The sequence below is a fragment of the Lepidothrix coronata genome, unplaced genomic scaffold, assembly GCF_001604755.1.
Source record: "Lepidothrix coronata isolate B3197 unplaced genomic scaffold, Lepidothrix_coronata-1.0 Scaffold11, whole genome shotgun sequence".
Taxonomy (NCBI): Eukaryota; Metazoa; Chordata; class Aves; order Passeriformes; family Pipridae; genus Lepidothrix; species Lepidothrix coronata.
The window spans coordinates 9526874-9543811 of NW_016690191.1; the positions used below are offsets into that span (position 1 = coordinate 9526874).

A 16938-nucleotide genomic window follows, 5' to 3' on the forward strand; every position below is an offset into this window, starting at 1 on the left:
TCATTTGAGTCTTGCTTGGAAGCAAACCAGCTGACCAAGCTCCACCATCCCAGGCCCTCTGGCAGACCCATCCTTGAAGAGCTAAAGGCCTTCCAGCCCCATGAGAAATGACAAAACCAGCCAAAAACACCACTACAGCTGCACTGGGGAAAACATGAAACGTGCTGTTTTCACGTTTTCCCAAACACAGCGAAACACAACCAGCAGACAGCACATTCCTTTAGAAAGCCTTTCAAATGCTGCCAAACACAGAGCAGTCGGAACACAGTCTGGGCAGGCTGTCTGATGGGAGGGCTATGGTGGTGTTTAGCAGGCATGAGACCACCAAACTGAGACTGAAAACCCCTTACAAGCTCAGGCCATGAGACTCCAGTTGCACAAAAGCCCTTTCACAGAAGAGCTTTGCTGTGGGGGCACTACAGAGAGGAACACAGATAATGTCTCCCCTGGGGGAACTGAGGTGGTTTCCCAGGGCTGGGACCACAACACGCACACTCAGCTGGGGCTGCCCAGAGAGGCTATGGTGTATCTCCAGCCATCACTGATGATACTCCAATACTCCGATACTTTGACTGGTCCAAGCCCTGAGCAACCTGATCTGGTCAGACCTGTTTTAAGCAGGGAGCTTCACTGAAGACTTCCAGAGGTCTCCTCCAACCTAAATTATTCTGCGCTCTGACTGCATGATGGGACGAGATGTGGTATGAGTCATCTCCCACTCCTACAGGAGTGAAGTCTGGCTGCAAGTAGGGGGTGGTAAAGTCTGATCCAGTCCTCTGTGATCTGGCCACTGCTGAGAGCAGGACTGGGAACAGATGCACTCTGCCGAGAATCTGCAGATTAGGAACAGCCGGAGTGAGCAAAATGCAGCAGGATGTTAATGCCTGCAGTCTGTCCGTCACAACATGTTTAACGTGCTGCTTGTCATAGCTCTCCATACCCATCACCATGGGTGGAGCTGTAACAGATGTCAGAAGTACAGATAAACCAGAGATATATTTTAAAAAATTACAAAGTTTAGGTTATATTGAAAGGTTATATTAAAAGCCAGCAATGTGTTTTGTCTAAACACTGAGATTTAAAAGAAACATATGCACACAGAGAAAAAAATCTCAGAAGCATCAAGTCTAAATTTTGAGGCTAAACTACCTCACAGTGCTTTAAAATAGACCACTCAGTTACAATTTTGCACTTATGATAAAAGTGATCATTGAAGTAACTTTTCCCCATTCTGGCCATCTGAAAGTACCACAGGCAATTACAAGTTTGGGTAACCTCTACTGTGAGTTAAATAGTACTTTTAAAACCAAAATCAATTGTAACTGTGATAGGACAAGCACTGCCTCAGGAACTGTTACCTTCCAACAGATATCTTCCAACAGAGGTGGAGGAACAGAGGTTATAGTTGGGCAACAAATTCACCAACCACCAAGGCATCCTGTATCTGCACCCTGTGAGGCCCCTCCTCCAGCCCATGCTGACCTAAGCAAGCCTAAGGGGAACACCAACCAGACAGGAATCCTACTGGCAAGCTAAAATTGCTGAATATACATTTTACAGAGTCTCTTGGGAAGCTAGAGGAACACACAGTGAAGTCAGTTTTCTCTGAACCTTAATACTGTCAAGCCTACATGACCACAAACATGGGGGTTTTCCTAAGAACAGCCCAACATGCCCTATCATTAAACAATTTCAAGTTAAAGGCAGACATATCAACAAACTACTCTCCTCTTCCTGTCTAGGGAATTCTCTGCAAAGATGATGGTATGAAAAGACAGTACTTGCCACAATAGGTATAGATGAGCTTAGAGTCTATAAATCGAACTTTGAGGTTGTGCAGAACGGCAGGTTCGTGGAGATAACTGAGCGCTGTGAGGTCATTTTCACCAACAAGTATGTCAGGGTTTCGCAAGGGAGGGAGTTCCTTTGTCTTCAGATCTAGGCAATATTCTAGGTCCTGAAAATCAATTGGAGACACTTGCTGAAAGAGTTGCTGTTTACATTTCTAGTTCGGTCCCTCCAGCCGTTCTTCCCAGCAAAACATGCCCAAGTTACAAAAACACAATGCAAGATTTAAATTATCTGGTGATTTGATTAAGCTATTCTTTCTCAAAAAAATGTCATTTAAAATTTCCTCAAAGGGTTTTCTACATGTACAATGTGCAACTGTATAGAGATGCCATCTTTCTAAACTATCACTTAAGCAAACCCCATGCTTTTGCTGCCATACCTTTTTATTAAATAAACCAAAATACACTGTATCATAAATCTGACCAGCTTTCCCCTATTATTTTCCTCTTGAGCAGAACAGGCAGGGGAAGCAGACTCCCACCAACCTATAGCCAGCTTCATACACACTAACACAACACAAGAACACTGGCAGAACGCTGTGAAGAATGCAAAAATGGAAAAAAATGCTACTTACAGTTTTTGCAGATATAAATTAATCTCTAACACAGATGTTTTAACTGCATCTGTCTCTAGGTCTAAAATCACTTTATTTACCTGCTACTGCCATGACAAAATCCAACTAGAAGGATGTGAGCTTCCAGTAGACCTGTCACCATTTCTCAACACAGCACACAGCATCATTTTTGCAGTGCCCTTAATCCTTGCCCTTTTTATCTTTATTCATTTTCTGATGGTTATGCTCCACCTAAAAGTCACTGTTCCTTCTCTGCACCACTGTTCTCCTAGCAACACTGTTCTCCCTGGAATATCAAACCAGGGTTATAGCTTTGATGGCATAAGTAGAAAAAGGTGATGTGATTGAACATAAGAGAGTGGATAGAAGCAACTATTTTTAAATTTACTTTAAAAATAAAGCAAAATCGATTTTTGTAACTAAACGGTAAAATTTAGCACACCAAAAGGCTACAGGAAGTGAGTGGACAAGACTAATTGCACACACCTAAAACCAGATGTATTTTGACAGTAGAGCTTCCTGCATTAGGTGCATCGATCTCTGGTTGAGAACAAGAACAATCAACCTACGAACAACACACAGACCTACCTTGCCTTCTTCAAGTCGAAGCTGGAGGACTTTATCTCCAGGTTTATAATCTTTGAGAAGTTCTGCTGACTTCCAGACCTCCTCTGGATCAGGGATCCAAACCCTGGCATACTGCAATACAACAACAACAGCAAAAGATCAGTGAGTTTTTGTTGCACTATAGTTAAATCATCAATACACAGGACACCAAAACTTTTTTTTTTCTTTTTTAAATACATGTTTAACAGACAGACTCTTAAGCAAGAAAAGTTAATTAGTACATCTGAGGTGAATAAGTTGTTCTATTATTAAAAGGCTACACAAGCTTCATTTTATTGCCTACACAGAGAAAAATGCATTTTCCATGCAGAAAGTGTTCCAAGATACACATTCAATGCTGAAAATCTACAAAGAAAAAAAAAAAATCAGTGTTTTCAGAGAGATTAAAAGCTCTTTCCTTTGTAGTTACAAATAGAGCAAGCTTAAAATGGTTTATATCCGGGATGCCAAAGAAAAAAAATGAAAATATTTGGTTGAAAAAGCCTCCAAACAGTAGAAAAAAACACCACAGCAAACAAGATTCCCATTAATGGCCATTTTCACTGAAACTTTATTCATAAAAGTAACCCAGTACAAACATATGACTTGTTTTCAAAAACAGAAAGAATATTCATATTTTTGAATGAGTGAAGATATAATGGTTATCTCATATTCAAGAATGAATTAAAAGTGTATGGAAACCATCTAGTTACTTATACAGTTGCATGTACATGCAAAACCACACAAATGAAAACAGCTCTTGAGTAACACAAGGAAAAGGCTGTGACACTTTTAATGTATTAAAGTTTCTGAACTTAAATGCCTAGAGAGCACTGAGATCACCCCACACCCACCACCTTTGCAAACAAAACAGGTTCTTGGCTTTAGAGGTATAGTCACTCACTTCATTGCAAAACATCCTCAACCCACTAAATTATTTCAAAATAACTACATTGTATTTGTCAAAGCACGGCATTTCATGGCAGAGAAAACTGCATTTGGTCATACAGCTTCACCACCTAATCTTACACAACTTTTTTTTGTATGGCATCCTCTGCCTCAAAGAATGCTGAAGGGTTTTTTTTCCCCTCTTATTAACCCAGTTTTCCCACTACTGAAAATTACAAACTGCTTTTTTCTCTTAGGGATTTTCTGCAAGATTTCATGCCAAACTTCATATTGCTTTCTTGTTGCAAGACAAGACACGACCAAACATGTTGGTTTTACCCTTAACACATGGCAGCCTTTAAAGCAGTGCTGCTGCCTTCATCCTGAAAGCTCCCAAACTCCTGAGAAGCTTGTGCCACACATAAATCAATTCTCTCTACTGAGACAGATAATGAACTAAGTAAATAAAAATTCACTTTCATTGTTCCCATTACACAATATGTCACGCTCCCACACCTGCTCTTTCTTTATCATCTTCACTGGATGTTAATGACAGCCCTAAGAATCTACTTTATACAAATACAAGAAACTTTTCTCCTTGTAGTAAACTTGTGGTTGTGTGGTTTATTTTTTTCTTTGAGCTATTTGTTAGTGTTTTCAGTACAAAAGTGCCACACTACTTCAGTATTTACATACACTTTTCCTCACTCCCCAAAATACTGACAAATTATTTGAAAAATGAAAGATACCCCAAAACAATTCTTCAGTACATGCTGCTGCCATTCACAGAGCATTATATATGACAACAACGGAGGAAAGCAGCAGCAGAAGCCATGATTTGGGCACTTGGATTGGTTGTTTTCAGTCCTGTATCCACAATTCACAAGGTAAGAAACCTTGCCTGAGCTGAAACGAAGGTGTGTGCTAACAAGTGTATGTGCAATGCAAGTACAAACCCACAGGAACTACAGAACAGTTCCAAAACAATTAACCAGTACTTGATGACAGAGATGCAGTATTCGAGTCGAGTGCTCAGGAGGAATGTTCTCTTTCCTTTCTGCTTGGTTTTTAAACAAAGGATTCCCCATAAAACTTCATAAATCATAAACTCGTGATTTCATATAATAATAATAATTTCAATTCACAATTTTGTATCATAGTTTCAAATCATAAAATCAATACTTCATAAACTCCATACATCCAAACATACCACAATGTACCTGCTCAGAGAACTCTCTATTACTAAAAAAGATCCAAAACACAACAAAACAAAATCCTAAAAATCAAAATCCTGCCAGAAATCAGGGAAATTTTTTTAGTTTAACACAAAGATGCCACAGCATCAGACACAGCTGAAGACTGAATGCATAACACACTTTGACCAGGTTCTACTCCCAAGCTGTAGCAGAAACTTCCCCATCCCCAATATTTCTGACGGGATATTCCTTCCAAGGAATTAACAGAAAGCAAAGCAAATGTAACACGAAAAGAGGAAAGCATTTAATTGCTGTCTAGCAAAACAGATCAGCAGGCTGGTTTCCTCTAGGCTACACAAAGAAACGTTTCCTGATGTGAAAAAGGAGCAGCCTGTAAGACACAAATGCTGTTTAACTTGAGGCAGCAAATGCTGCGTAGCAGTTTCTAACTATGTGATCTGTGGCACCATGAAATAGGCACCTTTAATTTATTCAGTTGAAACTGCACATTTTCTACTGTCCAGAGAAGGGAAAGAGAAAGCAGAAAACAGATCACCATAGAAACTGGGTTACTACAGACAGCTGAACCTTCCACATGACATAACCCTACAGATATTAAAGTCATCCTATGAGCACTAGGCTGTAGCTTTTCATCTCTAGCATCAGTGCCTAGCCTTAAATCCCTGCCAAAGAAAACACCTGGTAAAAAGAACGGGTGGGAGGAAAGAGAGAGATGTTCCTAATTACAAGCACTGAGTCATTTCACAACATTTTCACCTCGTTAATTTAGCAGAATGATTAGCAAAATCAGATTTTCATGCTATCTTTTATATAATCAGTTGACACTAAAATCCCATTGCTGCCTAGCCTGTAGTGGGATTCAACCCTATAGAGTTAAACAAAGCACCACCACTGGTGGAAACAGGACCAAGGGCCTCTCTCTTAGGAAATATCTTACTCTAGTATCTGCTATTCATCCCTCTTTATTTACTAGTATATAAAACCATGTTTACGACAACATTAAAATAAGACTAAAATAAGATAAACTTCTAGAGACACTGACACAAATCAGCCATCTAAAAAGGAAGTTCTAGGCTAAAAATGACAATAACGTCTAAAATTCAAGCACTGAAATGACAATAAAAGTTACAGCAAGAATCAAATGAACTTTAGTGTAATCGTGCCTGATTATGATCCATGAATACATTACTCTTTATGGCAGTTCAAGGCAAATTTTGACTAAAACTTCTGATAGGGGAGATACAAATATGATTTACTGAAGGAAAGGCAGTGAAATTAAACTTTACATAAGTATTGCTACCTTTCATGTCAGCCCAAGCTTACCAACAGTGTGACTTGCACTTTATATTTCAGTATTGGTTTGGCTCAAATAAATTTAGCTTTGCTATCCAGATAATAATGTTGTCCTTTCTCTGTGAGTGTGATTCTGGCTCACCACTGATGACTTCTTTCTCTCCTCACTGGAAATGTAGGACTGAAAGAGGCATGGGAAGGACATGCAGCACATCCTTCCACCCTATGACAAAGGCATATTTCCAGCCCAGCATTCAAAGGACCATTCCTTAATCTAAAATAGTTTAAAAGTCAGAGTGAAAATATTAAGGGTAAACAGATGAGATGCCCTTGAATTCAGAAGGAAAACAAATAATTAAATGCATAGTGACAGGACTATCTCAAATCTCAGTTTCCTGCCTAGACCCTCTTCCAGCCTCATCCGATTAATGTAAAAAATCCCAGTATTTCCAAAATCCCATGGAAGCGTGGAGCACCATACTTTGTCCAAGGAAGGAAAAGCGGGCTGCTGAAAGCCAACGGTTTATTGATATCTACAGAAAGACTCTAAAAGAGTTCACAGCAGAGAAGAAACAGAAGTTTTCATGTTTTACTGGTGGGTCAGAAGATTGGCTGGATTATTACAATTTTATATAATAAGAAAACATAATAGAAAAACACAGCATTCTGTCATACCTCATGATTTCTTCTTAGATCACATGAAGAAATCAGCAGACTATAATAATTATCTATCAAATGAGACCATATGACTCACAAAGCCTCTCTTCTGAGATATTAACCTCTTGAAGTACTAATTGACATTGCTGACAGAACGGAATTAGCAATGCAAGCAGCTCAGCAGTCACTTCAGCAGTCAAATAGTTTTCTACTTCCCTTGCATGATCACAGACACAGAAGGAGGAGATATAGCTATGTTCCCAGCTTAACTGCTCTTTGGGTAAGAGCTGAAAGAGTTCATGAAATGATCAACATTCTAGAATGAAAAAGGAAATTTCAGCTCACAGAAAATTGTCCCTGGTTTCTCAGTGAGATCTACCCATACAAATGAAATTGTACAATTTTCACTCCAGCAGAGATCACCTCTTTTTTTATTTACAGACAGCCTCAATAACCACAGTCTTTCACCATGAAAAAAATACAAGGGACATTTCCCCCTTTGCTTTCAAGAATGACCTTGGTTTTGGGTAGGAATAAAGCAGTTCATTCATGTCTGGATCAAAGACATACTGGATCAAAGAGATCAATTCTGGCAGCAGGAGCTGAAGGAGTCAATGGAACAGCAACAGCTGGTGAAAGTCAAAGCCAAATTTCACCAAAACCATTCAATGTGAATCTATTGCTGACTGAACGTGGCCACCTGGACAGAGCTGGCTGCATTATTAAGCTGGTAAAAGAAAAGTATCTCTGCCAGTAAGTCATAACAACAAAACAGAGCACAAAGTCGTCAGAGTTGACAGGCTTGCTCTGACCACACAATCTGATGCTATTAGAATAATTTCCTTTCAGCTTTATATTTTCCCCTATGCCTGGTTCACAGTGCCACCGCCAAGGATGACAATACTGAGCCTGGAAACACCTGAAACAGCAAAGTTTAGCTTTTACAGTATCAACATCAGCAAGTGGACGACCAGGTGAGCAACAGTCAAACACAAGTCTTAACTTGACCACCCTGGATCTCCTATAAAGGGATCATGATCACTCACATGGGAGGTGGGAGGAGGTCCTGCTTCTTCCACTGCTGAAACCACTAAAATTTGTGCCATCCTGTGACACATGGGCAGTCCCAAGGACACACACTGCACCCCTGTTAACAAAGTGGCTGCACTCTGCAAAGACACACAGGACTTTACTCTCCTTTCATAAAAATGCCAGGTGACCAGGGAGGACTGGAAAGCAGAGCATCTTCATGACAAGTGGGCTGCTGCAAAACCTCTGACCAACCCATCTCAATTCTTCTTATGGCCCAAGGGAAACAGAATCATTATCGATTTTCTTAAAGGCAATAGCACTCTTTGGGCATGGAGTGCATTTTCTGTCTTGTTGCTCAGCAACAGCCATTTATAGACCTTTTGTACAGTTTAAGGCCTGATATTTGGAAAGCATTAATTTAAAAAGACATTCAATCATGATATATAGGGGGGGAAATGTAAGTGACAATTTGCATTAATGTTTTAACTGAGAAACAATCTCACACAGTTAGTCCACCTAATAGGAAGATCAAAAGCCCAGTGTTATTCTGTCTCGTGGGAATTCCCTGACCAGCCAAACAGCATCCAGGGGACAGCAGTGGCCCAGGCTCCGAGCTACCCCCTAAGACACCACCACTGTGAGTTTGCATACCACTGACACTGGGTTTGCAAATTTGGGTCACAGCACCCGCAGTGCTCATGGTTAGGCAGGTAAGGCACTGCATCCTTCACCACGCACGAGGAAACTCCTTGAATCACAGCTCAATGAAAAAAAAAAATCTGTTGTACTTGAGCACTTCATCTACCCTATAAATATCCACTACATTTGAATCATAAAGATATAAAAAGCTTTTTTTTCCCCCCCTCCTTTCTTTCCTTCTTTTAAGCATTTTTATAAGGCATTCTTTGTATTTAAGGCCTGGGGACTTGCAGCAACAAAAGCAACTTGTATGTCATTTGCCCAACATCCCTTGAATGTACAAGGTACAGTCAAAAACTACCAGCATCCCACATGGAATCACTGCACCAAGATCTGCATCTTCAGCCACTGGAAAAATGCCCATTGACTTACATCTACCTGAAACTTCACCTTACTTCAAATTGATGCAAAAAACCCTAAATCCCAAACACAGGGTATCTATACACATGCAGACAAATCTGATCAGCAAACAGAAATGTATATTTTTATATTTCTTTAAATATTACAATTACTAGCAACCTTTGCACTGAAATTCAGAGAAAATTGTCACCCAGCAAACCTACACACTGGGCCTGACATCCAGGCCAAAAAACTCAGTGTTTTGCTTTAAACTATCAAATCTATCAAAGAACAGTTATATTCCAAGGTTGTAATTGATACGATTTTCATAAGAAACATTTTTAAGGAGCTAAACCACATGAAATGTTTAAAAGTTGTGAATTTACTTCATCTTTAAAAACATTGCTTTCTACATTTTATGTTGATTGTACTTGACCTTCTCTTCAAAATGTCACACAGAGGGAGACAGATGTGGTTTATAATCAGCTGTTATTAACCCAGACAATACTTTAGCTATCAAAATACTGCCCATTCACCCCCCTAAGCTGCTGCATACGAGAACAGCACTTGTTAGCTCCTGTTGTATTTCACAGATCCCCTTTCACAGGCTCTTCTCCACCCTCCCCAAGCAGCCACTCATCCTCAGCCAGCGGCCACGGTTACATCCTGCACTCCGTGACCTACTCAGCACATGATGCCAGTAGCACTCGCAGCTGAAACCACTGGGCAGGGGTGGGAAGCCACCACCCACTGCCTGGGCACACCATGAATTTGCCTACCTGATGCTTCTGACAGGGCTCAGTCAAGGCTGTGTACAATCAATGACAGAAAAAGAAAACATGTTTCACAAAGTGGCCTGGCCAGTCTGTTGCAAGGGAAGCGCAGCCACGTCTTTCCCTACATCCCTGCCACCATTACGAGGACAAGGACTGATGCTCCTGCACCACTGACCTGTGGCTCCCCACCTGCCCCATCTGCCCACTGGACTCCTCATATTCCATCAGTCATCAGCAAACCCACAGCGTAATAACCCACCATAAACCCTCAGTGAAACAGCAGTTCTGCTGTCTTACTTCCTGCAGTGTGCTATTCTCATTTAATTCAGTAAAATCCTCAAAAAAAAAAGTTCTTTTAAAGTAAACAGGATTAAAAAAAAATATTCACAGAAATATCAACGCTGAAGAAAATTTTGTGTTTGAAACAGTTTTGGTTTCTAGACCTATCAAAGGAATGAACACAGCTCTGCAAGATCTTTGAAAAATAAGGCAATTACAGCTACAGCAAACCCACCAATGTCTTGGTCACTGCTTGAGACACAAAACAGCTGAATAACCACAATAAGATCTGCAAAAACATTGAGCAGCAGTGTGACGCCTACCCCAGACAGAGTGACAGGAAAATATTCTGACTCGTGTAAAACTTCATTTGGGGTCATATCCACAGAGAGAGGCATCTGCTGTACTGCATTTCGATCCATACCACCAAAAGGAAGGCCAAAGCTGAATTACATGCTATGATTTCAAAAAGAAGTTAATTATAAGTCTTCCTTAAAACTCAAAATTCATCCAACCTGAAAAACATGTTACAAGAGTTGTAGAAGAGTGCCCACAAAAATTTAAGGGCAAATGAAACAACTGCAGTTCCCCTGAATACTAAGCTAATGAGACACATTGCACCAAAGAAAGATTATTAGGAAAAGGATACATGATTTCATGTTTGTGTGCTTACAGTGAATGCCGACTGTATATTACGAAAATTCTCCAATTTAAAAATTTTTAAAAAGTCTATACTTAAGGAATACACACACACACAAAAATACTCAATGTTATGATTAAATTCATGGGGGCCCAAATTTAAGATTCAAGAACACAAACACTTTTAAGGGCAATTGAAACAAAAGGAAACACTGAGATGATGCAAGTCATAACACAGACTTCACAGCATAATTACCTAAATGCATAAATAAGTATTATTTCCAGACCCTGGTACAAATTCAGTCCAGACCCTCACGTTCCTTACATATTTTTCAGGGCACAGCCCTGGTTTTGCTCGTGGGTGGAACAGGCCCATAGCTCTGGCTGCAGCTGGGAGTCCATCCTGGGCTCACACACACACAAGGAGGAAGCGCTCTCTTTAGTCTCAGTGTCTCTGCTTCACCACTGAGCCATCTGCATCGCTGCCATGAGATTATCTGGTGTATCTACAACTTGCTTAGGCAGGAAGGGAAAATAAAGGGCTGCATTGATCAGACAGATGCACCATGCCATGCTACAGCAAGGGAGTTTAAAACAAGAAGTTACTGAGAAAGTGGCAGAGCCATAACTGATCACCTAGCTCACAGAAGTGAAATGAGGCTACATTTTCTCATATCTGTAAAACATCTGGAGCGTGGACAATTGCTGACTTAACTGTGAAGGTTTAATTTGAAAGTTAAAAAGGAAATATATTCGACACAAACTTTGATAGCAGATAAAGCTGTACTTCTCTGAGTCTTGTTCTGTAAAGTTGAGCTCATGTTCAGTAGCACTCCCTTGCATTTACTTAATCCTAGCCTCCCCCCAAAAGTCACATTTAAAGTAAAACACCAAACTGAGGTTTTAAAGATCAAAGATTAACTGAGTATTTTTCAACAGACCAACACAGAAGCCCCAGGTTGACATGTAGCTTCATCATTAAAACGGAGTTTAACTGGCTTAGCTTGAGTTATTCAGGGAAAACTAGTTTTACTTAGCAAACCCAGACCGTATTATGGTCCAGTCCACACTACAGACACCCTTCTGCCACATTAAAACAGCAACCTGACTCCACTGAAGCACATCTAATGAAGCTGTATTTAGTTTCATCATTTTTTCATGGGAAATTAACAGTAATCAACAGTAAGTCCCCACACCAGGAAACCAGAATGACCTGGTACGAATGACCTGGGCAAGCTCAAACTCAAAACCAGCGAGCAGAGATAAACCTCCCTAAGAGACTCTCCACAAGAACTGGGGGAAGCTGTGAAAGCAGAACTGGGGTTACCAGCCCCGGTGTTACCGGAAACTCTCCAGCAAGAGCAGCTGCATTTCTTCCCATGGGATGTCCAGCCCTGCCCTCACCAGCCCCCCCCACCAGTGGAATAGGGCAGAGGAGCAGTGGGGCTGCAAGTCCTGCCTGTACCAGCCCATTTCATCAGTGCAATGCTAACCTTGATTAGCATGGGAAGTTATGGGAAACACCTCTGCGTTGGAGAGGGAAGTGAAATTAAAGCCGTTCACACAAGCTGAAGCATACTTTCAACCATACCATATCTAGCCTTAGAGAAACTACTCCACTCCTCTTCTCTGCAAGTGTTACCTATTTGACTGTTTGCAAAAGGTTTATATCACCTTTACACTTCCGATACATAAGACTGTCACAAGGAAGAAGTGCACTCTGACATCAAATTCTAACAACTTCTGCAAATATTTCTCCTCTTGTCATTTTTTTTTTTCCTAAGGGAGATAATCTCCTGAACAATGAAATGAATGTCTGGCATGTTTGAAAAATTCTTCTTTATGTATCTCCAAAATCATAAGTCGAAACTCTACTTACTACAAACCTTTATTAATAAACTATTATACTACAATATTATGATAGTAATAAGCAATTATATGCTTGGCTATACAGACCTATATGCTTATGTTAAAACCAAGAAGACAATCAAACATATTCTACTTACTTTAACATACATATAGTCTAAAACATCTATTTCTGTCCCATATCTCCTGTAACACCAATTTTCAGCACTTTCAGAGGCAGTTGGTGTTTCCTTTCCAGGCAAAATAGGCTCCATCTCCATGGAATATATTTCCATATATCTTGTTTTGGTGTATACTAACTCATAAGGCAACTTGGGAACCTCTCTCTCTCTCTGGTTTCCTCAGCAAAACAACTGAGGTCATCTGCTTTAAAGATACTTATGAATAACCCATGGAGTCTGCAGAGAATAACGTGTGACAAGCCATGTTGGGGCAATGAATTCCCTCATTGTTAGACTGACTCATAGTATTTTTAGGTTATTTCTCTGTCTCTACAAAGAGGAAGAGTGTCCTCCTGTAAATCACAAACTAATCACAAAATTCTCTTGTCTTGTGATAATCAAATGGAAGAACTCAAAGACACCATTGATAATTGATGAAGACTTCATGATTTTTCATATCCATTTACAAAAAACAGACCATATGGGTATGAAAGTCACTCTGTTGAGAAGTCTCTGTTCTTCTACACTTAGGACTGTCCAGCTAGAAATGTGCAGTTTACACCTACCCATACAACAATCCTGGAAAATGACACAACAAATCACATGTCAAATCTCGCCCCGTGTTAACACAGAATGAGAGCTCTTCAAAGCAATGCTGCTTTAGCCTTTACATTTAATCTTCAAGTGATGAAGGGCTCTCATCAGACCACAGTGTAAGTAAGTAGCCCGGAAGAGTCTGCTCTCAATCATCCTCACTGTCTCCTAAGAGTTAAACTCAACAAGCCACTTTCACTAATTGCTAGAGGCAGCTTTTATTCTATGTGAATTACCCTGGCAGCCTTACCTACAGCCACACCTGAAGCAGAGTTACATGGCAAAAATGGAGACTCGATGAGCAACGAGGGAAGTGCAACAGCTTTAAAGACGTTCAGAAAACAGCCACAACTTTCACCAAACAGCACGGAGGTGACACACACAAAAACACAGATGCATTCTGCATTCCTGACTGATTCTCCTCCAGTTTAATCTTCATGCTGCTCCCTCAAACCATTCATCAGCATGGTGACTTCTCATTCATACTTGCTTTTTGATGTTAGGTTTGCACCTTCTTCTCCCTTAACATTTTAAGAAGCTTTACCCCAGCCTTGAGTATTTCCATAGCTATTGAAAGATCTGTGACAGTTCTTGCTATTGTCCCTGACTAACAGGCCAAAGAAATTAAATCCATGCCACTAAGGAGAACAGAAGGTGTAAAGCATAAGGTCTCTGCTTCCATAAGTAATCCATCTGGACCTTCTTCAAAATAAACATTAAAATTTGCACACACATTGAAAGCTGGGTCAGTATCTGCAGTCCACAGACATTCAGTCTTTAAATTAAAGTCTTTAAATTTCATTTTTGGTGCCTAATGTTTCCTCTGCTTACATTCCAGCTGCTTAATGCCCAGAATTCAGCAAGAAAGGCAGTTCTCTAATATAACCACACTAACTACTCAGCCTCTTTTTAAAAACAAATGAGAAACTGAACCAAAACACACAAAACCCCACATACAAACCGTTTAGCCAGCACTCATCTCTTCTTCACATTTTATTTGAATATAAATAGATCAATACATAGAAACAAAACTATTAAATACTGTAACTAACTGCAAGCAGCAAGCTTGCTGTACTGCTCCTGCTGTGGTCTGGACTGCCAGGAACAGGAAGACCCCAAAACCATCAAGATCATCAGCTTGATAATGGTGCTTTTCACCTGGGCAGCCCAGGTGATCCATCTCACACAGGGTTGCATGTTAGGCTGCTGCCTGGAGCAAACTGAAAAAATGGACCGTGCTAAAAGATGAGGGGCACCATGACATGGCAGGGGTCCTCAAAGGGGAAGCTCCTCCTGAAAATACAGCTATTAAACATTAAAACTGGGTTTTAAGTAGACAGGTCCTAACTTACTGCAACGCTGAGAACACAGAGCTATCCACAGAGAACTTGACAAGAGACATGCTTAGGGTGTTTTAATTTGTTTTCCTGCACAAATTATTACAAGCATATGTATATGACAGCAAAATTATTTCCCTGCAATAAGAAGAAATAGAGAACAAAAGGTTTGATCTTTCAGATTTATGTGCTTGATTTCAAAGCACAAAATTAAGCAATGTATGATTACTCACATGGGATAACGATAAATCTTTGCAGAATCAGGCTTAAGCAAACCCAGAGTTAAGCAAAGCCAAGCAACCCTGAGAACGAGGAGGAAATGATGCAGTCCTAAGCAAAGGGTGGCACCGGCACAGGCGTGTGAGTGCTGTTCTCTGCCAGGAAAGCCACTAAAAGCCTTGCCATTAGTGTTGGTAAACAAGGCCTTAGCAACCCAATCACACAACTCACTGCCCTGGATGCAGCTCACAAGTAAAGCCAACAAAAGGAAAAAGCTACTGTATGAAGAGCCTTTGAATTCAAAACAGCTTGAATTTTTCTGTCTCACATGAATTTTAGATAACAGGTTTAATTTCATGCCTAATGCTTTTCCACGTACTTAAAAGTTTTGATACCGATTTAAACCAATCAAACTCCCAGAAGCATCACCCCCAAAACAAAAACATACATCTGCTGAGGCATATCATGAGTGGGGTTATGGTATATGAAAATAAGCAGAAAGACTTAGTTTGATGAAAAAGTCAACGTCACAGACATGATGAACATTTCCAAGAACCATGGGATTATTTCTGACCCTAACTCCATATTTTCTGCAACAAGAACCTCCTATTATTGATGGGAAGTAGGAAGTTCTTCCCTTGCTATTTCAGCAGCAGAGAAGACAAGCAGAAGGTGCATTCTGCTGCTTCAACTCATTCGAGTAGCTTGCTAATGAAGCATCAGGAACAAAAGCCTTGCCCAAATGCCGTTTCTTGGCCCTGGGCCCAAGTGTACAAATACTCACTATCGGAGTCAAGCTCAATACACGCAGGAGTAAACACTGCTCCACTACAGTGAGCACAAAATTAGATCAGAGATAACCTCTGCACCTTCAAGCCTGTGAAAGAAAACACAGCTAAGCAAAGGACTCTGCTCGTCTCTACATGCACACCAAGGTAAGCTGACTTGAATCAAGAGGCATAAAACAAATCACTGACTCTTATCAGAGGAGCTCTTGCTGCGTGACAGCATAAAGCAAACCTGCATCCATCATCTTCCCTCCAGCCAAGATGCCTTTCAAACCAGTAACATCTGTAAGTATGCTCATATATATGTGCAGGTGTCAAAGTCTCCAGTAACACAAGCAAAACTTCAAACAATTAAATACTTGTTTTGTGTATGCTTTGTGCTGTCAAGGAATGAAACCTGAATTCAATTAATGTGTATAAATTAACATATGAATATAACATATTATTATGCATTGATGTGTATACATATCTGTGCCAAGAAGATGGAGCCAGGCTGTTCTTGGTGGTGCCAATCTCTAGGACACAAGGCAATGGGCAGAAACTGATGCACAGGAAGTTCCATCTGAATATGAGGAAAAACTTCTCTATTGTGCAAGTGGAACAGTTTGCCCAGAGAGGGTGTGGAGTTTCCCTCACTGGAGGTTTCCAAGAACTATCTGGACACAGTCCTGTGCCATGTGCTCTAGGACAACTCTGCCTGAGCAGGGAGGTTGGACTGGATGTCCCACTGTGGTCCCTTCCAACCTGACCCATTCTGAGATTCTGTGAATGTCCCTGTAGGCCACCCCAAGCTCCTCCAGGGTCTGGTGCAGAGCCTAATCCAGGCACAGGCCCTATAGGTCAACAGACTTGCCAGCTGCACACTGCTTTTCCTGCACAGCAGAAACACCACCTGTGGTTAACCTCACTGTCGCTTCTTGCTTTTTTGAAATCCTATTAAAAATAGACCATCCAGAAACAGTGCAACCATGTGACACTGGACATTTGTGTGACTTCCTCCAATTCAGCTGCCTCAATGAGCCCATTTCAACAACAAAAATGCTTTTTTTTTCTACAGAGATTAAGCAATGAGTCTCATAAAGAGAGAGACAAATTACTTTGTTATTAGAACACGTGGAGAGGA

General features: G+C 40.6%; 1 protein-coding gene across 15 annotated transcripts in view; it reads right to left on the reverse strand.

Moving 5' to 3' along the window:
• Positions 1-16938, reverse strand: part of MYO5A (myosin VA) — a 97847-nt gene that overhangs the window by 75198 nt on the left and 5711 nt on the right. For all 15 annotated transcript variants that reach the window (XM_017805169.1, XM_017805170.1, XM_017805181.1 and 12 more), the window contains exons 2-3: positions 3014-3124; positions 1786-1957 (exon numbers count right to left, since the gene is read on the reverse strand). In XM_017805169.1, coding sequence (XP_017660658.1) covers positions 1786-1957; positions 3014-3124 — 283 coding nt within the window. The remainder of the gene's footprint in view (positions 1-1785; positions 1958-3013; positions 3125-16938) is intronic.